General features: G+C 40.5%; 9 protein-coding genes across 9 annotated transcripts; 7 read left to right on the top strand and 2 right to left on the bottom strand. All coding sequences in view use genetic code 12, as the record gives it.

Annotated features, from left to right (window-relative positions):
- Positions 1-958: 958 nt before the first annotated feature.
- KGF57_000385 (uncharacterized protein) lies at positions 959-2,614 on the top strand (the record flags this gene model as incomplete). Its single annotated transcript, XM_051753309.1, has 1 exon — positions 959-2,614. One exon carries the CDS (start codon positions 959-961, stop codon positions 2,612-2,614), a length of 1,656 nt encoding a protein of 551 aa, XP_051611103.1.
- A 163-nt stretch (positions 2,615-2,777) lies between these two features.
- Positions 2,778-3,761, top strand: MAK32 (Mak32p; the record flags this gene model as incomplete). The annotated part of the gene is made up of 1 exon (XM_051753298.1): positions 2,778-3,761. One exon carries the CDS (start codon positions 2,778-2,780, stop codon positions 3,759-3,761), a length of 984 nt encoding a protein of 327 aa, XP_051611102.1.
- Positions 3,762-3,797: 36 nt separating this feature from the next.
- Positions 3,798-5,642, bottom strand: HOL4 (Hol4p; the record flags this gene model as incomplete). The annotated part of the gene is made up of 1 exon (XM_051753287.1): positions 3,798-5,642. One exon carries the CDS (start codon positions 5,640-5,642, stop codon positions 3,798-3,800), a length of 1,845 nt encoding a protein of 614 aa, XP_051611101.1.
- A 416-nt stretch (positions 5,643-6,058) lies between these two features.
- Positions 6,059-8,836, top strand: AGE1 (Age1p; the record flags this gene model as incomplete). The annotated part of the gene is made up of 1 exon (XM_051753276.1): positions 6,059-8,836. The coding sequence occupies one exon, from the start codon at positions 6,059-6,061 to the stop codon at positions 8,834-8,836; it is 2,778 nt and encodes a 925-aa protein (XP_051611100.1).
- A 236-nt stretch (positions 8,837-9,072) lies between these two features.
- On the top strand, positions 9,073-10,482 carry KGF57_000381 (putative serine/threonine protein kinase; the record flags this gene model as incomplete). The annotated part of the gene is made up of 1 exon (XM_051753266.1): positions 9,073-10,482. The coding sequence occupies one exon, from the start codon at positions 9,073-9,075 to the stop codon at positions 10,480-10,482; it is 1,410 nt and encodes a 469-aa protein (XP_051611099.1).
- A 533-nt stretch (positions 10,483-11,015) lies between these two features.
- KGF57_000380 (uncharacterized protein) lies at positions 11,016-13,874 on the top strand (the record flags this gene model as incomplete). Its single annotated transcript, XM_051753255.1, has 1 exon — positions 11,016-13,874. One exon carries the CDS (start codon positions 11,016-11,018, stop codon positions 13,872-13,874), a length of 2,859 nt encoding a protein of 952 aa, XP_051611098.1.
- A 303-nt stretch (positions 13,875-14,177) lies between these two features.
- Positions 14,178-17,891, top strand: KGF57_000379 (uncharacterized protein; the record flags this gene model as incomplete). Its single annotated transcript, XM_051753243.1, has 1 exon — positions 14,178-17,891. The coding sequence occupies one exon, from the start codon at positions 14,178-14,180 to the stop codon at positions 17,889-17,891; it is 3,714 nt and encodes a 1,237-aa protein (XP_051611097.1).
- Positions 17,892-18,577: 686 nt separating this feature from the next.
- On the top strand, positions 18,578-20,020 carry KGF57_000378 (uncharacterized protein; the record flags this gene model as incomplete). The annotated part of the gene is made up of 1 exon (XM_051753232.1): positions 18,578-20,020. One exon carries the CDS (start codon positions 18,578-18,580, stop codon positions 20,018-20,020), a length of 1,443 nt encoding a protein of 480 aa, XP_051611096.1.
- A 72-nt stretch (positions 20,021-20,092) lies between these two features.
- On the bottom strand, positions 20,093-21,205 carry KGF57_000377 (triglyceride lipase; the record flags this gene model as incomplete). The annotated part of the gene is made up of 1 exon (XM_051753221.1): positions 20,093-21,205. One exon carries the CDS (start codon positions 21,203-21,205, stop codon positions 20,093-20,095), a length of 1,113 nt encoding a protein of 370 aa, XP_051611095.1.
- Between the last annotated feature and the right edge of the window lie 144 nt (positions 21,206-21,349).

Below are 21,349 nucleotides of genomic sequence, written 5' to 3'. Positions count from 1 at the left end.
CAGTCTTATACAACTTGATTGCTTACAAAGATCCAAATAAGGAGTAGTGATTGCCTCAATAGCAATTAGTAAGCACTATGATACAAGTTTGCACTGTGTATTTGTAGCCGTGTAACAAATGAGCATAATTTCTCAACATTTTGCAACTATTTCTTGCTGAATTTTTACACAACTTCAATAGGCACAAAAAAATCCCAGAAATCACATAACTAAAGTTCCGCAACGTATAACAGTATGAAACAGCATAATTGCAAAATTGAAATTAGGGACGACAAGAGCTAACTAATATTATCGATAATAATAAATCAAAAAAGGAAAAAAAAATAAAAAAATTCTGCCCACTGTCGGGATTGAACCGACGATCGCTCCATTTCCTTATAATAATACGAGTGGAGCGCCTTACCACTTGGCCAAGCGGGCTAAATTTCACTCAAAAATTGCTTACTTAGAAGCCTCGTCAGTAAATCCAAACACGTGAATGAGCCACAGTAAATGGATCAGTGGCCATTTCAAAACATTTTGCAGAGGTATAGCAAAATGGCGGAACCTTCTATGGTTAAAATTGGAATTGCACCAACTCTGTCTTCTTCCTTTCCAACAGATTGAGTTTATCTCGAGGTTCAGATACTTGAATTGCAGCTGAATAGATACGGAGTTACGCCATTTTTAATTAAAACTAGTAATGAGATGAAAACAAAACAAAAACAAACAAACAAACAATAAGATTTCACGGAATTAATTTAGTGTTGTTAATTTAAGGCACAACAAAAGAATTACTCACACGTCTCAAAATTTTTCAAAAGCATACATGAACGAAACCACTTGTACTACGTTCAAATTGACTATATTGACTTGGTGAAGTGTTCATATTTATACATCTCCTTTTTTTCACAAACACTCACGACTAAGGAAATACCCTCAATCTACTTTACATTTTATCCACAATCAATCCAAGGTCATGTCGAAAGGATTCTGGGAACAAATGAGAGGGTTCCCCACATGGCAATTGTCATTGATTTGCCTAATTAGACTAGGGGAGCCCATGGTGTTTACGTCAATTTTTGCTTACATATTTTTCATGATTCAAGATTTCAACATTACTGATAACCCCGCCGAAATTGCCACTTACGCAGGGTACTTGTCGTCTTCGTTTGCAATTTGTCAGTTCTTGTTCTCCGTGCAGTACGCACAAGCTTCTGTGAAATTCGGCAGAAAGCCTGTTTTGTTATTTGGTGTTGTGGGGACAGCGATTTCAAGTTTATTGTTTGGATTTTCAAAGAGCTTCACAATGGCCATGATAGCTAGGTGTTTGATGGGTGCATTGAACGGGAACATAGCAGTGATGAGAGTGGCGATTGGCGAGATTGCTGTAGAAAAGAAGCATCAGAATATGGCGTTTACAGGATTATCTGTGATGTGGGGTATTGGACTGATAATTGGACCTGTAATTGGAAGTAGTCCTTTGCTTACAAAGCCTGGGGGAGTTAAAGATCAGCTCATTGAGACACTGAGCTACGATGAATTCATTACGAAGCACCCTTATGCAATGTCCAATATTGTGTTGGCAGGATACCTTTTTTTCAGTTTCATATTGGGATTCTTATTTCTTGAAGAGACAGCGGAAAAGTTCAAAAATAGAAAGGATTACGGGTTGATAATTGGTGATTGGATATTGAGGAAACTAGGATTCAAAGTTCCAGCAAGACCTAAGGGGCTTGTTTCCGACATTGAACAAGTTGATGAAAGAGAAGAGTTGTTGCGTCCTGCTGAAATTTATGCAGCTGTTGATGGCGATGGAGGAGAAAATGATGAAGAAATTGACAGTCCATTGGTATCGCGGAGATTTGGGGATGCTGCTAGGCGTAGATACTCGTCCGAACAACTCGGACCTGTGGTGTCTGATGATGGACATTCAGTATCTACAAATGCCGGTCAATCATTCTCAAAAGAGGTTTTCACTGTACCCGTTGTGCAAACAGTGTTGTCCAATTTTTTACTTTGTTTCCACACGGTGTTGTATTCCGAGTTCTTGCCTGTATTACTAGCCAGCCAGGTTCTGGTTGACAAATTGAGTTTCCCATTTCGAATAGTTGGTGGGTTTGGGTGGCACACAAATGACATTGGTTCATTATTGTCGTCAACTGGAATTATCGGTAGCATTGCTGTGATTTTCTTATTTCCGGTATTGGATCACCACTTCAAATCGATAACTGTTTTGCGAATGTCATACGCATTGGTACCAATAGCGTACGCTATAATTCCATATTATTTATTCACAACGCATGATTACAATCCGGCAAACCTGGAATGGTTAGCAACAAGTTTGTTGTATGTCACAGGAATGGTAATCAGTGCTGCTGTCTCTGTGAGTTTTCCAACAACTATGATCTTGGTCCATCGCGCTTCACCTGAAAAGCATAGGGCTTTGATAAATGGATCAAGTTTGAGTTTGAATTCATTGGCAAGAGGAATAAGTCCAATCTTATTTGGACATTTTATGACCTGGTGCAATGAACGTGAAATTGGTAGTGTTCCGTGGTTGGTGTTGGGAGCACTTGCGCTAATTTGTTTTATTCAATCATTTTACATGGATGAGTATGACGAGGAGGATTAGCAAGTATGAGCAAGTAAGTAGATCTTAAAGAAAGACTTTTGTATTTATATTTTGACCATTGCTGTTTTAACGATAAGTTTGCAACAACGAATGAAATTTAAAAGGGAGTCGCGACATTGGCGTTTTCCGTTGACGGTACCGCAGTTCTACACAAGTCTCAGCAATGACTATCCTCACCACGTTGGGAATGTTCATAATCGATGAAAATCAGTACATAGACCCACCGGCACCCAAACAAACCAACATCATTGGCGGGGCCGGAACGTACGCCATGATTGGCGCTCGCATAGTATCATCTCCAGAATTAGGTTTAAAAATTAGTGGAATCATTGACGAAGGAACAGATTTCCCATCTGAAGTTCATGATGAGATAGATTCATGGCATACAGGAGTCATATTTAGACAGAATAACCACCGCTTGACTACTAGAGGTGTAAATACATACATCAAAGATATTCGACATTTCCATTATCAAACTGACAAGAGGAGGATCGAGGTTGAAGATATCTTTCAATACGAGAAATTGAAATATAGCAAGTGTTATCACTTGATTTGCTCAATTGATAGATGCCGAGACATAATAGGAAAGATCAGAGAGATAAACCCTGATGCCAAGTACATATACGAGCCGTTGCCTGATGATTGCATTTCAGTAAACTACGAAAAATTACAAATGCTTCTACCTTTGGTTGATATATTCACCCCCAACCTAGACGAAGCGAGGGCATTCTTGGCCAACTCGGATGACATGGATGTCTTTGATCTTTGTCTCGAGTTCACAAAGTTTCAAAAGATGACCAATTCAGGCACAGTCATTCGGTGTGGTGCTGACGGGTGTGGTTTACGTACCATAGACAATAGAATGATTAAGCTACCTGCGTACCATCAAAACCAAGCTGACGTGGTTGATGTGACAGGTGGAGGAAATTCGTTTTGTGGTGGGTTCATTATGGGCTGGTATTTAAGCCAGGGAGATTGGCTAGTTGGCGGCGTTTGTGGTAATATTGCTAGTGGTTGCATAATTGAAAAATTGGGTGTGCCCAAAGTAAACGAAGAGGGACAAGAATTCAACGGAAAGACTTTACAGGAAAGGCTCGACAAATACCTCGACATGACAAAAATAAATGTGGAATTGAAGTGGTTGTAATTAGAACTAAAGAAAAAAAAAAAGAAAAAATTCTTATCAATGAACGTTGGATAAGGCACCCTCATCGGAAGTCTTGACTCGTTCTTCACTTGGGGCATTACTGATAGAGTCATCAAAATCGTCTTTGCATTTTGAAGCCACGCTAGGTGGCACATTATCCTCATGATACAAGCTTCTCATAAACTCCTTTTCATCAGTCCAGTGTCTCAATTTCTTACCGTAGATATACAACGGTATGGCAAACAAACTGACAAACAACTGAATACCCCCGTATGTAACATAAGCTGATTTATAGCCTTCTTGAGCGGCATACTTGTTATTGAATAACGAAAAGCAAAACCCTAGTAAATTTTTGAGAAAGTTAAATGAAACCAATGTCTCTGATGCAAACATTTTGTACGAATCAACAGAAAACGTAATGGCCGTGGTCGAAGCCATTGATGAACCACAAGACATGGCGCCGAAGAAAATTATAGGACCGATCCACGGATCATGAACTTTTGATGACCATCCATACCCCATTAATCCGATAGTGATTAGCAACGTGGATGGGATAATCATAACCAATCTGTATTCAGGCTCATAAATTCCCCTGTTTTTCGAAACAAAGTATCTACTCAATCTGTCTGAGATCAATCCACAAGACAAGGATCCGATTATTCCGCCAACAAATGGTGATATGTAGAAGAGCCCCACAGTCTGCTTACTGTAGCCATAGGGTGGGTTGCTGAATATTTCGGAAATAGTTTCTGAAATCACAATAAGCCAAACAACGGCTAGCGAGTAGATAAGTGATCCAAATAGAACATGGGGATAGGTGTATAGCACAAAGGGCCTCAAGGCGACCATCCACCAGCTATCCTTGGTGAACCGACCTTGATATATTTTCAACTCCTTCCAGAAACTGTTCTTTTTGTGTTCAATTTGTGGTTGTACAGGTTCAGTAAGGGCCACCGGTTTCTCCACTATACCTTGCGTAGTGTAATCGACAACTGAGGAGGAAAGGCTGTGTATATCCTGTGAGCTGGGCTGGTGACGGTTGTTTTGCAAGGCGAAAGCATTGGGTCTTTGAGATGGGGGATGATAGGACTTGACATTTTGCGCCGCTTCAGTTTCTGCAATCGATCGTTTGGACGGGGTTGGTGTCCTGTCCCAAAATGTATCGGGAACAAATAAAATGATCATGATTGTGGTAAAGCCCAAAAAAATTGCTAAAATCCAAAACAACCAGTGTCGGTTCAAGTACTCAAACACCAAGGCTGACAAGAGGGGGATGATATTTTTCCCACCCAACATCAACATTGTGTAAAGACCAATTCTGTAGGCTCTTTCATGGGCAAAATAAATTTCAGCAATTGTAGAACTCGGCAAACATTCAGTCGGAGAGGCACCAATACCAGTTAGCACTCTTGCACCCATCAAGTTTCCAAAACTATTTGCTGCGCCACCCCAGATCGCACCCATCGCGAAAATAAACGTGCCAGCTATATATACCAACCTCTTTCCATATAGCACAGCAGTGGGACTAGCGAAAACAGAACCAACTCCCAAGGACAACATAAAGCCACCAACCAAGTAGGAGATTGTAGTTAATGGTTTGTCAAATTCAGTGGCTAGTGATCCAAACCCAGCGGTCAACAATGGAGACTGACCTCCACCGAGAAAACTGGCGAATCCAACAATCAATAAGCACAAATCACGCCTCCACACGGGCCAGTTTAGTGGATCATTAGGTGAATCATGCGGCTGAGGATTTAAGATGACTCCTGTTGCTGATTTCTTCATAGAGTTTACGTCATCGTCTTCGTTTGGATCGTCAATCATAACAATAGTACCAGTGACGGTCATTGCTGTCGGCTGTTTAATCCCAAGCAGCGACATGGGGGGTTTCCTAGGTGCCGTAGTCCTCATGATATATCAGAAGTCAATCTGAATACTGTGAAATGCCTTTACAGGTGATATTGATCAGGGGACTACCTCGTGAGTGTTTCACTTACCCACTTGTTGAACGTAGGAAGTAGTTGAATGTTAGTTTTGGGGTTAGTTGTGAGTTTGAAGTTTATGGCTGTGCGTGTGTGTGTGTGTGTTTCATTGCAACATTTTTTAAAGACTGGAAACAAACACAATAAAAAGGAAGACAATATTGGATTACGTAAAAAAACAGTAAATAAATAAACACCCAAGAAAAAAAAACAGAAAAAATACAAATAAAAATAGTAAAGCGTACAACATATACAAAACGTACAACTACTCTACACTGTGAACAAAACCTGACTATACACCGCCTCCTTTATTCAATGGATCAACTTTTCAGGCTTTCATTTCCATACTACCAGGTCCCTAACTCCAGTGTACGGCTTAACAAAATATTTTTCACAAACAATGACGATTCAGAGACTATAAGGACATCTCTTCTGCAGCAGGATAAGCTGGTAGAGGAGATCTTGCATCAGGGTTCAAAAGGTCAGGTGCCCGCAAGCTACATCGAGAATCTTGAGGATGGTGAAAAGCAAAAGTACCCACTACTAATCAAGGTCGATCCGGAATTGAACAAATTCAAACTTCACGTATCGATCAAGCCAACCAGGGGGTTCCGTGAACGGAATTTGTTGATAGTCAAATCTACTGGGATTGAGAAAGTATCTGCGATGCGTGAGCTAACAAGCGACTCCACTGACTCAACTGTGGATGTTTCAAAACTACTATGCCAGAATTTGCCCATCGAAGACGGTGTAGAAGAATTTCAAAAGTTGATCATCAACGACTCGTTTGACTCAACCACAATAAATGACAAAAAGGTCTCCGTGTCCTTATGGGACCATGACCCTGCTTCAGATGAGTACAGCTATTTGCTCCATTTCAGTGTATGGATAGATAAGCTCACACTCAAAGAAAGCACGGAAAGTGCAACCAACTTCTCGCAGGTGAAGTCAGCGCCCACCAGTTTTAGCTTGGGTGATTTTAGGCGAGAGTTTTCCTTCAGTATAGAGGATGGACCTGAATTTAGGAAACATTTGAACAAATTAGAAGAGACTGTACCGAAAATGCGCGGCAACTACCTATCATTGATTGAGGACTTTCGAATATTGGAGTCGAGTGTTCGGCGAGCAGCTAACTCCAAGATGAAAATCATAGATGGAGTCAACCGCTTAATAAGTTCAAACTCACATCTCATCAATGTGTTTGGATTTAAGCGCGAGTTTCAGCGGTCGTTTCTCAATTTGTTTGAACCATTTGAGACAAATATCAATTTCTTTTTTGGGCATGTTTGTGATAGTAAAACGCTTACTAAAATTATGGACACTATACCTTTGCCACAAGTGGAAACTACCAGCCAAACGGAACTCCTGCAAATAAAGAAACAATTTGAAGCCGAGTCCAAGGAGTATTACGCGTGGATGAACAAATATTTGGCAAACGAAAAGGAAAGGCCAGATTCAAAGCTCTTGTCCAAGAGGAAGAAATTTGAATTGTCGAAATTTGACTACTTGAATCAGCTTAGCAAAACTACCAACAATCAATACGCCAACAATTTAGCTGAAAGACTTTTCAAGTTTGTGAACTTGCCTTATAATGAACTACACCCCCGATTACTCAATTTCGGATTATTTTCAGACAATGCCAACTTTGATCTAATCCCAACAAATTATCAAATATACTTGTTTGCCTTGACCCGATTCAATAGCGAAAAGTATCAATTGAGACAGAAAATTGAAGCATGTCAATCCAATGAAGAGTTGACTACTTTGATACGACACAATAACTTAAACCATACCCGCTCAAAAGCTACCAATGATTCCACAAACAAAGACATTGATGAGTTTATGGTCACGAAGGAAAATTTTGACCTAATTTTTTCCGATATTCATCCACCAAGCGAGTCTCACTCTAGTGATACTGAAATGTCTGGTATTCTTTTTGCACTAAGTGGGCCAAAAAATTCTGGCTGGCATAAAGAATGGGTTGTTCTTAAGAATGGACAAGTGACGGAATATTCAGATTGGCGGAAAGGAAAGTCACCCATTAGTGAACCGGTTGAAATTGCATTGTCCAGTGTCAAAGCCGTGACTCATTCCAAGAGACAATATTGTTTTGAGATTTTGACTTCATCTGGAGCAAAGCACGTATTTCAAGCCTTTGATAATGATGACCGGAATAAATGGGTCAAGGCGCTACATAATGCCGCACAGTTGGTGGATACTGAAAGGTTGGAGAAAAGGTTTGGTGGTGGTGGTACCACCACCATCCACAAAAAGGGTAGAAAGAACTTGGGCAAAGTATTGATTGATTTCACTTCGAAACCAATCATTCCTGGAGACGGCTACGACAAAAGCGTATCTCCTGTATCTATTATCTCCAAAGACCCATTGCCAGAAAAGTCTTACTTGCATCTAGTGAGGTCCATACCTGATAGTGATAACGACAAGTGTGTTGATTGCAGACTGACAGAACTGGTGGAATGGGTATCCATAAACTCATTGATTTGCATGTGTGTCAACTGCGCTTCGTGCCATCGTAACATAGGGTCACACATTAGCAAAGTGAGGTCTTTGACTCTTGACAATTTCTCCAATGAAATGGAAATGTTGTTGAGATTTGTCAATAATCGTCTGGTGAATGCGTTCATGGAGGAGAACTTGTCGAGTCTTCGAATAAGAGCGGACTCTGACCATGAAACAAGGTTGCATTTCATTCGTGACAAGTACTACAGGAAAAAATATGCAGCAGTGTTGCCGGATGTGAACAATTTGTTGATCAAATCGATACAACAAATTCAGGTACAAGGGACTATAAAGGCAATTTTGTGTGGTGCTGATGTAAACCTGAACATTCAAATAAAGTCTACAAATCAAGAAGAGACGGTGGTGGTTTCGATATTTGAGTACAGCTTGCGAAAGTTTATTGAAGTTAACACTGATAATGTTAGGAAAAAGTATTTTGTTCTTTCAGAGCTTTTGGTGTTGAATGGTTGCACCAACTTGGGTGAGTCTAAAGCACCGAAGGCGGACTCCGGGTTGTCACAAGAGGCTTGCGATTACTGGAATTTGAAAAAAACAGTTTTGAACGGATCTTAGCGAGCTGATCAATGAGGGGAGGGGATGTGCTTTTATTTTTTTTTTTTATTATTATTTTTTTTTTTTTTTTTTTGGTCTTAAAGCTGCAAAATCACCACAAACATGCAAAAGCTTATAACTCTATTTACTTCCACATTTTTTTTTTTTTCCATTTTGTTTCTGTTTCCTACTTTTTTGATATTCTACAATTTGGTACCAGATTTCTTCTTTAATTCATCAACAACATAACACGTCAAATGGTTGGTTATATGCTGTCACGTAGCGACCACAAGCAAATCCCGTCTCCTCAATCGCCTTGCAAATATGGTGACTTGAAACTTATTGGGAGAGGAAACTTTGGAGACGTTTATCGAGCCACTTATTTGATTGGCAAAATGCCCGAGTTTGTTGCGATTAAAGTGATCAATTTGGACGATTCTGGAGATGATATTAAGCAAACAATCAAAGAGATTCAGTTTTTGAACAAGTTGAGACATCAACATGTTGTAAAGTACTTTGAAAGCTTTATACATGCAACCAATGTGTTTATCGTCATGGAGTATTGTGGTGGAGGTTCGTGTTCCGACTTGATCAAGTTTCAGAAGAAGATCCCCGAGAATATTGTGGGGTATATTATCAAGAAGGTGTTGACCGGATTGGCGTACTTGCATGCAGAGCACAAGGTTCATCGTGATATCAAGTCTGCCAATATCTTGCTTACTGAGGATGCGCAGGTTAAAATTGGGGATTTCGGAGTTAGTACTGAAATCACGCTCTCAAAGAAGAAGAGAAACACTTTTGTGGGTACACCATTTTGGATGGCACCAGAAGTGATCATGAGAGGGGGTGGTTCAAGAAGAAACGGAGGAGGAGGGGCAAATGATGGTGGATATGACTACAAAGCCGATATATGGTCCACGGGTATTACGGTTATTGAGCTAGTTACCGGCGCTCCACCGTTGGCAGATCACGATCCAATGAAGGTATTGTTTGACATTCCCAAGCAGAAGCCACCACAGTTGAAAGGACACTATACTACAAACATTAAAGAATTTGTTAAACGCTGCGTTACGGCCGATCCTGAGAAGAGACCAAATTGTACCCAATTGTTGCAACACGAGTTCATTACCCAATTGCAAGGAAATGCGAGACAAGAGTTGATGCGAATAATAACCAAGAAAAACTTGCATGCCAGACAGAAGGCGTATACCAATCCAAGACACAAAATAAATTGTGATTTGATTGAAAACATTGATCATGACGATGTGACCGAGTTTCAAGCAAAGCCTGGAATAGAATGGGAGTTTACTGATACATTGCAGATGCGGATGATTAATCGAACACCCGTTTCAACGAGAGTTGAAGAGACGGAGGGGGACACTGAGGTGGAAGCAGTCGAGGATGATGACAGTGTGTACTCAGAAACTGCAACTTTGAATAATGGCAGTGCAGAAATAGTCTCTGATCAGCAGCCGCGAAATAAAAAGAAGGTATTGTTTTGCAGCATGCATCAAGTTCTGAAGAGAGGTAAAGATGAACAGACACGACTTGGCGTTGAACGACTTATTGATGTCATGCATTCCTACGAGTTGGAGTATCCTGGATTGTGTGATACCTTAGTTGAGGAAATCGAGCGTGCCATGAAAAATATGAGTGAATTCAGCTGATCGGTGTATGTATAAATGAATTCTTATAGTAATTAAGTACAGTTGCGTAGTAATTTAAATTCACCAAATGAAGATTTGTGAAGGTAATATAACCAAAGGAGGTTGTTGCATAGAGAGAGAGACGCGTGAAAAAAAAGGACACCCGCCACAGAGAGATAATTATGTACTGCATATAAACACACACACACACAGAGACAGAAAGAGAGAGACCGAGAAAGTTTGGCGTAATTACTCAAAGACACGGTTGAAGGAATACATTTTAGCAAAAAATTGTATATGTATAACTCTATCTTTTGATCTTTACTAGAATATCCTTACATATACACACAACTCCACACCTCCAGCTGCTTGATACTTTTGGAGTTGGACCAGTACAACACACACACACACACACACACACACACACACACACACTGGTAAGGCAAGGGGCATAAGAAAGTTACATTACACGACTGAATTTTCACAAGGTCAGCAAAGCACAGAAGGTTCAAATTTACTCATTTCCAAACTAAGGCACGTCCGATAAGGTATATATGACAAATCAGCCACCACCCTCCATAGTGTTGGAGCACGCTCCACCGGAAACGCCGAGAACGAAACTGGCTCAAAATAATGCATCAGGTATTCCACAAGGCTTGAACAAGTTATCGACTCCTTCATTCCCATTTGGACTAAGCTTTTCACCCACATTCAATTTCAACACGCCCAATGGAATTTCACCAACGAGGTTTTTCAGTCCATTGAAAGCTACAGAAAATATAACCAAAGCTGAACAGGGCAACACCACACCGGCCAGCAAGGACCATTACAAATTCCTCGCATCTTTAAATTCAATTTCTCACACCGCAGATGCTGGACATCAGAGTAGTGCATTGGAAATAAAAAGCAACGTGACCAAGAATAATGGAGGAAACGAAGAAAAAGAAGAAGACGAGGACGAAGATATTTGGTCGTCATTGAATGCCACCCTGCAAAACCAGTCAAATCTCACGTCCATACATGAGAGCGATAACGAAGCGGGCAAGTGTGATTTTGCAGAAGGTGACTTAAAAATGTTTCAAACCCCTGCAAAGAAATCTGCGTCAGGGAGCAAGCTAAATCAACTACCGCCGAATGTGGTCTCTGATGTTTCTGCTCAAGGAATTTACACCAGAGACACACCATTGAGTACCTATGCCAACCATGTGGTCAAGAAAAGAAAAATTGATAGTCATATAACCGACACGCCCAACAATAGAATTGCAACTAGGATAGACTCAACGATGGAATCGCCGCTATCTGTCAGGAGGTTAAGCAATGCAAACTCTACAACCTCTTCGGCAGCGAGTGATGTTTGGAGTTTAGAGTTGGATGAGATTTTGATCAAATCGTTTCACAAGTACCACAAGTTCAAGCTGAGTGATGTATCCAACGAGCTGACAATTCTTAAAAAGACATCTCAAAATAAAGTTATTTCAAGGATGATTTTCAATAGAACAGGCATCCTACGGACTTCGAAACAGATATCGTCACGTATTTTCAGATTAACCAAGGCGGGAAGATTGACAAAGGAGACAAAAACCCCACAAACTGTTGCTTCAACCAGTGAACTCGAGGATTTCATGCGCACTCCGTTGGAGGAGTTGGTTAATGGACAACAACTACCTGATTCAGCTCATTCAGATGCTTTGATTGACAATGAATTGAACATGTTGTTAACTTCGTCTCCTTTGGAGGACGTTTTTGAGGCGGTAAGCTTTTACGGCTTGGTGCCAAGGGACTTTATGATGCGTTTCCGAAGTAACCATCAAACATTGACTTTTACACAACTCAGGAAACAGACCACTCGCGATAACAAGATACTGGAAAAATTGGATCCATTGACTCTTCGTGCACTAAAGTCGCAAAATGCGTCCATATTGATGTACCTGCATGACTTGAATTTGCAAATCAGAGATATGGAAACTTCTACCCCGTTACCACGTTCTTGGACCCCCAACTCAACAAATACAACAAACTTGCATGGTTCTTGTTTTGAATCGACAATGTCAATCGAAGTCCTTTGTAAAGGAAGTGCTACACCACCTATGCTCACTTGGCACAGCTCCCTTGAGGTGTTTAAAGGAGACAAGAAGCTACTCAGGGTGACTGATATGATCAATGGATACCGCAATGAGGATGAAAAGTCATATACCTTACACATCCCTTTTGTAAAAAGTTTCTTTACGGGATACATCAACTATTTAATCAATGGATCAACGATTAGCTCCGAGGAGGATATCAAGGTCGTACAATTCATTTACAATAATGTCGATGAATCGAACTCCAAATTGGACTTGCAGAAATCCAATGTACATGCTTACATTATTCACAACTTTCACGTCAATGGTACAAGAGGGGAAACTCTGGTCAAGATCGTGGAAACAAAGTCCATTCGCCAGGGTACTGAATCAGACGATAACGAAACAGTAGTTGCTGACTCGTCTCCACTTGGTAGACATTCAAGTACTCCGCAATCAACACTGAAAATGAGAGAGAGAGAATCTCCCGCCAAATTGAAGATTGACATTAACAAGGCAAATCAGAACCACAATCTTTTATCGGGACCTATGACTGCGCCAGTCTACAATTCCAAAGTTAATAACCAATTCAATGGTCAAGGATTAGGGGACCTGCAAGGACTGAAGAGACTAAATTTAGTGAACGGCGTGCCTCCATCCGCACCGCCACCACAATCATTACAACAGCAACCCGTTGATTCGTTTGCATTCTATCGGGTCACGTCGCAAAATTCTCTCAGTTCGAGTCAGCGTATTCACTTTGATGCTGGTGCTAACAACACCAATATGAATCCTATGCAACCGCGTGGCTATGAATCGAATGGTGTACGAGTCGGAGTGTCAAGTTTGGGAACGCAACAGCCAACTACACTTGGCAATCCATACAACCCACAGACACAGAATGTGCTCCAGCAATTTCCATCCCGGACGTTGTACTCCCAGCAACAGTTTCCACAAATGTCGTTTCACCTCCAGCAGCACGGCGGGGTAAAGAACCACGCACCTCTGGCGCATAGCAGCACACCAGGAATATCATTTGCAGCTAACTACCAGAATGTACCGGTTCAGCAGCATCAATCTCATCAACCTGGTCAGCATGTCAGCAATCAGCCATTGCCGAACACCACCAACATTGCAAATATTCAGCCCAAACAGAACCTGCGTTTTCAGACAGTGCATACACACAGTAACCAGCAAAACAAGGCCAAGGAAATCACGTTTGGACCCATTTTAGGTTATGACCCATCAAAGGATGCTAAAATCACACGAGCACAAACTAAACCTTCCAATCAAGGGAGAGGAATTCACAACTTCCCGCTAAATGAACCTGTAATGTATAAACCAAAGAAATAGAAAAAAGATAGTGAATAGAGAGACATAATTGAGTGACATAATCTTGTTTGTATAGACGATGATTGTAAAAAAAAAGAATAAAAAAAAAACAAAAAAAAGCGGGCTTAACTCCATAGCTGATAACTACACAAAAAAACAAAAGTCAACTTTTGTTTTTCTCAAGTATGGTGCTATTTTTTTTTTTTATACCATCAAAGGCATTCACCCCCTAACACACTAGTGCCCAACTTAGAATCTCCCCTGATCGAGCATCCAAAGGGAAGTGTACAACAACGCCAAGAACACACAATTGCCTCTAATAAAATGAGCTCGAATGGAATGTCATCAAGTGCGAAGGAGCTGCAGCAAAAACAGCAGCAGTCAGCAACACTGCAAAGCAACTCCACCAAGGTGAGGCAAAACCCTACTCATCAAATCTTGAGACAGTTTAAATTAATTTCGGTAAACTTCAAAGAAGCTGCATTGGACAGTCCTAGCTTCCGGGCATCTGTAAATCATTTGGATGTTCAATTGATGAACATAGAGCAGTGGTTTTCGGCTCTTTCCTCGTCCATGAAAAAGATGCCGAAATACATCAAGGAAGTGGAGACATTCTGTGATTCTTTCTTGGAATACCTATTCCCGAGCTTTTTGCAAGAAGGATTTGTTGACCAGGAGTACAGTTCTCAGGCCTTGCGAGCAACTCTAGCTGGAATGAAACAGATATGGAGCAGAAGCTTGTTTGCCTTAAATATCAGTCCATCGATTTCAAACGATTTAACTCAATTTAGAACAGCAAATTTGATAAAGTACAAGGAATTGCGTCGAAAGTTTGAAATGAGCCAGAGAAAGTACGACAGGTACTTGAATGTTTTTGTTAGTTCATCAAAGTCTAAAGACGCAGTACTGGTTATAGAAGATGCCAAACAGTTGTACCAGGTGCGCAAGGAGTATCTACACATATCGCTTGATCTCATTTGTGAAATGCAAGATTTGAGGACGCTGTTAGATAAACTAATTGTTTCGCTAATATCGACTCTTTGGGAGAAAAAGTATTCCGTATTTGCAACGAATGGACCTGGAGACTTGCTAGCTAAGCATTATTCACAGATACAGAGAGTACAGGGATGGAGTAAATCAATTATGACTGCATCAAACGATCTCAAGAATGATATGTTGCTCGCGCGCAAGCAAGTTGAGGATGGGTCGAGCCTCCAATTCCAGCCCTCTTTAAATGCAAATGACTACAAAGTATCCACCATAAGCTACAAATCTTTGCAAGATATAAATGAATTTGCGATTGAAAAGCATGGTTACTTATTTATGAAAACGTGGACCGATAGAAGTGTCAAGCCAATTTGGGTGAGACGGTGGTGCTTCATCAAAAACGGAGTTTTTGGAATGTTTTTGTTGAGTGCTTCGCAAACTTCAGTGCAAGAAAGTGACAAAATCGGATTGTTTCTTTGTAATATACGTTATGCACCAAACGAGGACCGAAGATTTTGTTTTGATGTGAAAACTAGTGAAATTACAATTACATTGCAGGCAGAGTCTCTTGTTGAACTAAAATCATGGTTAAAAGTGTTTGATAACGAGAAAGACCGCATTTCAGCGTTGCCTCCAGATGATGATCTATTTAGGGTTGCATCAACCAGATTTCCGCCAATATTCGCAGAGTTTGCGTCTACTGAAAACACATCTGTCGATTTGGAATTGTCTAGCTCAAAAGTCTTCAATTCAAGTGGCCTGGCAATTGTGTCGAGTTCGATGATCCGAAATTACGACAAGTTTGCAAAAGCGTTGGGAGTGGATTTGTATGCAGATATGCCTCGAGTTCATCCACCAATCATTACCGATAGAACTAGAGACTCTTTTGTTGCGCATTGTGCCAGCTTCAAGGCCATTGATATACCTCATGCATTGACTGCAAATGTATGGGGCTCTGTCAACTGGGGCTTATATTATCTTACAGGGGCAAATGACATTGAGAAAACTCCGTTCAAGAGGATACTAGTGGATCAGTCAATGATTGAGTATCAAGCAAAGCATAATGACTCCGCAGTTCCTTATCCTCCATTTTACCCACGCGACTTGATTACATTTGACATCCAAATGCGTGCATTGTTTGATAACGTGGTGGAAGTGGGGGAGTATTGCGTGATGTCGTTTTGTTGCATTTGGGCGCCTAATTCGAAGCAAGAGTTGAGCGGTCGATCCTTTATAACTACGCATCACATTTATTTCTATATGCAAGCTTTGGGATTTGTTGCTTTGTACAAGTCTTATATCGGTGAATGTGTATCTATCGAGGCTACGAGTCAACCGGGATATGACTCCTTAAAAGTCTATACTATTGACGGACTGATAAAGATGAAGTTGTTTATGGAAAACGCAAAGATAATCAGAAACAAATTTCAATATCTAATAGACAACATTGTTAGTGAGAATCCAAAGAATCTTGAGGATGTGTTGGTGCTGTTTAAGGAGATTGAAGCTGATATCAACCAAGAAACGCACGATAGGGACGTGGTCCGAGAGATTAATAACTTGACAAAGACATTGTCAAACAAGGCTGTGATTAACAACAGGTTCTTTGTGGGTGGGGATACAGCCTCAATTTTGCCCAACAAGAGTGGGAAGGTAACTTCATATCAAGTTGACTTCACATCCCAGTTTAGTTTGGTGAGTGAAAAGAGCTATTCTTTGCCACCAAAGGCGATCTTCCATGCCTTGCTAGGTGACGACTCAGAAATTTTCAACAGGCAAACTGCAACCCTCAAGTTTGGGTTTGAGGTGAAGAAACCATGGAGACTAGACACTCAAAATGGTAATGTTTTGTATCGCCAGGGTGTAAGGCCGGTATTGCTAAATGGTAAAGCAAAACAATTGAAGTATCAGCAAATTATTGAGAAAATGGATGACAATTCATACTATGTTTTCACCTATAAACTTTCCCATTTTGATTTTTTGCTAGGCTCGCCATTTTCGCTTTTGGTGAAGTTTGTCTTGGTTGGAGCAGCCGGGAAACGTACCAAGGTATATTACTACTTGAAAACTATCTTTGAACGCGGCTCTTGTTGGAATCCAATAATAAACCAAATTACCAGAAGTATATGTTTCGACCAGTTTTCAAAAATTGATCAAAAATTACGGAATGCAGTCAAAGCTGTTGGAACACACGGTCAGATTGTGAAGGCAATTTATTTGTACGGCAAATTGAGCCATACTAGCGACCCGGATACAGACGATTTTTCATTACAGACTCCGGTTATACAGCTTGGAGTGGCAGATTGTGTAAGCTTGCTAACGCACAGAACGGGCACATTCATCAGAGATGTCATAATTGGGTTAATAACGATAATCATTGAATTCGCACGTCTTGTATTCAACAATCTCAAATCAAACCAAATATACCTTCTAATGATTATTGTTTTAATAGGCTCAAACGTTTTCTTGTTGGGTAAAACGAGTATCACGTACTGGACAGTGCACAGAAGTAACTCCTTAGCGGAGGACTTTGTGAGGCAAAATCCATTGATTTTGCAAAGAGCAGTTTATTCCCAGGACGTGATGGATGAGTTCAAGGCGCAAGTGGGTTCATTGAACTCCACCATTTCTAGTAGCAAACCTTTCCAAATTTTTGAATCAGAATCGTTTACTTATAATTATCAAAATTTATCAAAGTTGATCAACGATGGTGGGGTTTTAGGGAAGCCAGATGTTCAGGATATTCACAACAAGTTGCGGTCAGAGTTCAGGTCCATTGGAATAGAACGTTACGACTTGTTGGTGAAATTGAGACTTTTACAGACTAGGGAGAAGGAAATTATACAGAGAGAGTTTTCCAATTGGTTGGTAAATGAAGTGGACCGATGCGATTCTATGCAAGAATATGTCGTTGCTGGATTACAGAACGAAAAGAAAAGGAGACAGGTCCACGGTGGTACTATTCAACAGAATTCAGATTTGGTTGAAGGAGTTGACGAAGTTGTTAATTATTGCAATAATTGTAAGCAATTACTAAGCTCGTTACTATGAAAAAGGGCTGCAAAAGGCGACATGTTTGGCTAAAAACTCAAAAAAGAATGTTGAGTGCCAAGCGAAATAGGTTGATTAAGTTTTACTCCCTACACATTAAAGATACCTCAGTAGTTTGATAAGGATTTTATTATTTATGAATGCCGTTAGGAAAATATTTTAGCCTATGTATAGAGTGATTATTCAGCAATTTGTAATTGAGATTTTGTTTTTACGTTTTAGGTAATTCCGAAGAAGTCTTTTTAAAAACCACCCCACAAAAAAAATTCCTGCAACTTCGTCTAGGCTTTTAAGGACAATAAAGGAGAATTAGACGGGCACGCATAGCTTTCTGATGTTTTTGTCACTTCTAAACTGCACCAGAAAGTGCATCTACTATGCTAGGTGTAATTTTTGTCCAGCGTTTTGCGGGGATGAGACCAAATGGGACCAAATGGGAAAATTAAATTTTGCACAATTCCGCTGAATCAAATTTCACTGTCGAGAAAACTCTTTTGAATTTTGTGATTCAAGCAAATCGGAGATCACTGTGCATGCACCATTTTACGTCTACAGTGGTGTACTTATCGTGAGTGACTCCGTTTGCAGTTGTATAAATACGACCTTGATATCACATTCGTTACGTTTAACAAAGGAACAATAGTCGTTTGTACTCAACGTCAAGGAAGATGACTACTCTTAACATAATGTCAGAGGCAACAGCAAACAAGACTTACCCGTCCATTGTAGGTGGAAAGGAGGTGTACAATGAAGAAGAAGGAATACCAGTGAATGACGCATCCAATGAGCTCTTACATAAGTTCTCACATCTTTCGCTATCCACTGAATCGATCAACAACTTAGTGAAGAATGCAAAGGAAGGGTTTCAAGAATGGTCCTCCGTTCCCACCGATGAAAAGGTAAAGATTTTCAGCAGAACCAGGGAACTCTTGGAGGAGAGAAGGGATGACATAAGGGAGAGCCACTTGGAAATAGGCGGACCAGGTTGGTTTGCAAACTTTAACGTTGATGGAACCATTGACCAACTTCAAGAATATACGAACCAGTTATCACGATCCCCGGGTACAGTGGTGCAATCTCCACACAATGACTTGGCATTAACCCTCAAACAGCCAATTGGTCCTGTTTTATCTATCTCACCATGGAATGCCCCTGTCATTTTGGCAGGACGGTCCATTTTGGCTCCTCTCGCGGCTGGATGTTCAGTTATACACAAATCTAGTGAAAAATCACCACGGTCGAGTTATCTCTTGGTCAAGTGTTTTCTCGATGCGGGAGTTCCACCTAAAGCGTTACAGTTGGTTCATATCAAGCCGGAAGATAATGCCAGCTTTACTGAATTTGTCTTGAAATCTGGCGTGATTAAGAAGGTGAATTTCACTGGGTCAACATTGGTTGGAAGAAAGATTGCTGAAACCTGTGGTAAGTACTTGGTTCCGTATTTGTTGGAATTGGGCGGGAAAAATTTGTCGATTGTGTTGTCGGATGCTAACTTGGACAAGGCGGCGGGAGCTATTTTGTTTGGTGCCTGGGCTCATAGAGGACAGATTTGTATGAGTACTGATAAAGTATTTGTTGACGAGCTGATATATGATCAATTGAAGGGAAAGTTGATTGAAGTAGCTGGTGAATTAACAAAGGATAGGGATCACCAATTGAGTCAAAGAGATGTACTTGGCAGGGACAAGGTTGTGGATTTGGTGGAGGACGCATTGCAAAAAGGTGCAACGTTGGTTTATGGTAAGTTCGATAAAGATGTTATATTGAAATCGAACGTAATTGAGCCCATGATTTTGGAGGGAGCTGATTCTCTGATGTCCATTTATACACAGGAGTCATTTGGACCAGTTTTCACTTTGCACAAATTCAAGGATGTTGAGGACGTTATCGCGGAAATTAATGATCACGATTATGGTTTGAAAGGATCAGTATGGTCTACAAATATTGTCAAGGCTTTGTACATAGCAAAGAAATTGGAAATCGGGGGTGTCCATATAAATGCACCAACAGTTTCAGATGAAGCAACTGTGCCTCATGGAGGTGTTAAGTCTAGCGGTGTTGGTAGATTCAACAGTCACTGGGGTATTGACGAATTCCTGATCGTTAAAGCAATTACGATAAACGAGTAAGGAACGAGTAAGAAATGTTTGTGTGTGTGTATGTGTATGTGTATGTGTCTAAAACGTTTATGAGACTTTATATTAGAGTCCTCTTTTTGCTAACTTGTCTGCGATATCTAAATACAAGGCGATTGGATCAAACGGTGGATCTCTTGCCCACATTATTTTGTCGTAGAAACTACGTGCTCGGTTTGTCCAATTTATGAGGTCCAAATGATCGACTTGATCCAAAGTGCCAATATATGTACCCCATTTTGCACTGTCGACACTTACTAGCCCATCATTTGCAAAGTGGGACTCATTTGTAGAGCTTTGGCCTTGTGGATTTTCTTTAGCAATCTCATAGTTCATAATCTGCCACGTCAAATTGAACAAATTGTACCAACGAGGATTGAATTTTGCTCCAAAGGAGAAATATTGGACATTGGGATCGTCCGGCACACTCTTGTTAAACTTCGCCATGGATTCTGTTGTGAGTTCATATACTGATTTAGGACATATTTGCTTCAATAATGGATTCTTACCAACGAGATCAACGAGAAAATCAGCACACTCGGATCCATGATGTGGAGTGGATATCGTGGTAAGTGAGACCACTTTGTAAATATTGTCATTTCTATGAATCTTTGATATGAGATACCGGGAGTCCAAGCCTCCCATTGAATGGCTGATGAGATTCACTTTGATAGGTTTGCCTTCTTCTGCAAATGTGTCATGATTCTTGTGTCGGTTATCGGTGTAGATTGTCGACTTTGACTCGCTTTTCCGTAGAATTTTGCACTGCTTGGTTATGAATCTGTCCAAACTGCGAGCCCTGCTCTCAATGTCACCAAAGGCTGGCACTTTTGCGATAAACACTGTCGAGCCTAATTTCTGCAATGCTTCTTTAATTCCAACCCAATACTCCAATTCGAGAAGCAGTCGTTTTGCATCATCCGCCTTTTGTTTATCATCCTTGATTGCTTCCTTTGCCGAGCTCACAGCTTCTCCTATAGCAAGGTCAGGCTTGGCTAGCAATGTCAACTTATCGAACCCTGAAAATCCATGGCACAACACAATTGGGTACTTAGGGACATCATAATGATCACGTAGCCTTTGGTAGTTGGCATTTATGAACTGCTGTTGTCTCAATGGTCTCACAGTACTGTGAAAGTACCTCAATGACCCTTTCATTAGTCGTTGCGTACCCTGCATCAGTTTGCATATGCCAAAAGATTCCGTTGGTTGCTAAAATGCGAGAGAAGCGAAGACAAGCGCAAACAATTAAAGTTTTCCTATTTTACGGTTTTTTTTTTTTTTTTTTTTTTTTTTTTTTTTTTTTTTTTTTTTTTTTTTTTT

Source organism: Candida theae (genome assembly GCF_024610275.1).
Source record: "Candida theae strain CBS 12239 chromosome Unknown scaffold50, whole genome shotgun sequence".
NCBI classification, from domain to species: domain Eukaryota; kingdom Fungi; phylum Ascomycota; class Pichiomycetes; order Serinales; family Debaryomycetaceae; genus Lodderomyces; species Lodderomyces theae.
The sequence above is the reverse complement of the archived record's forward strand: the minus strand, read 5'-3'. Positions and strand labels throughout refer to the sequence as shown.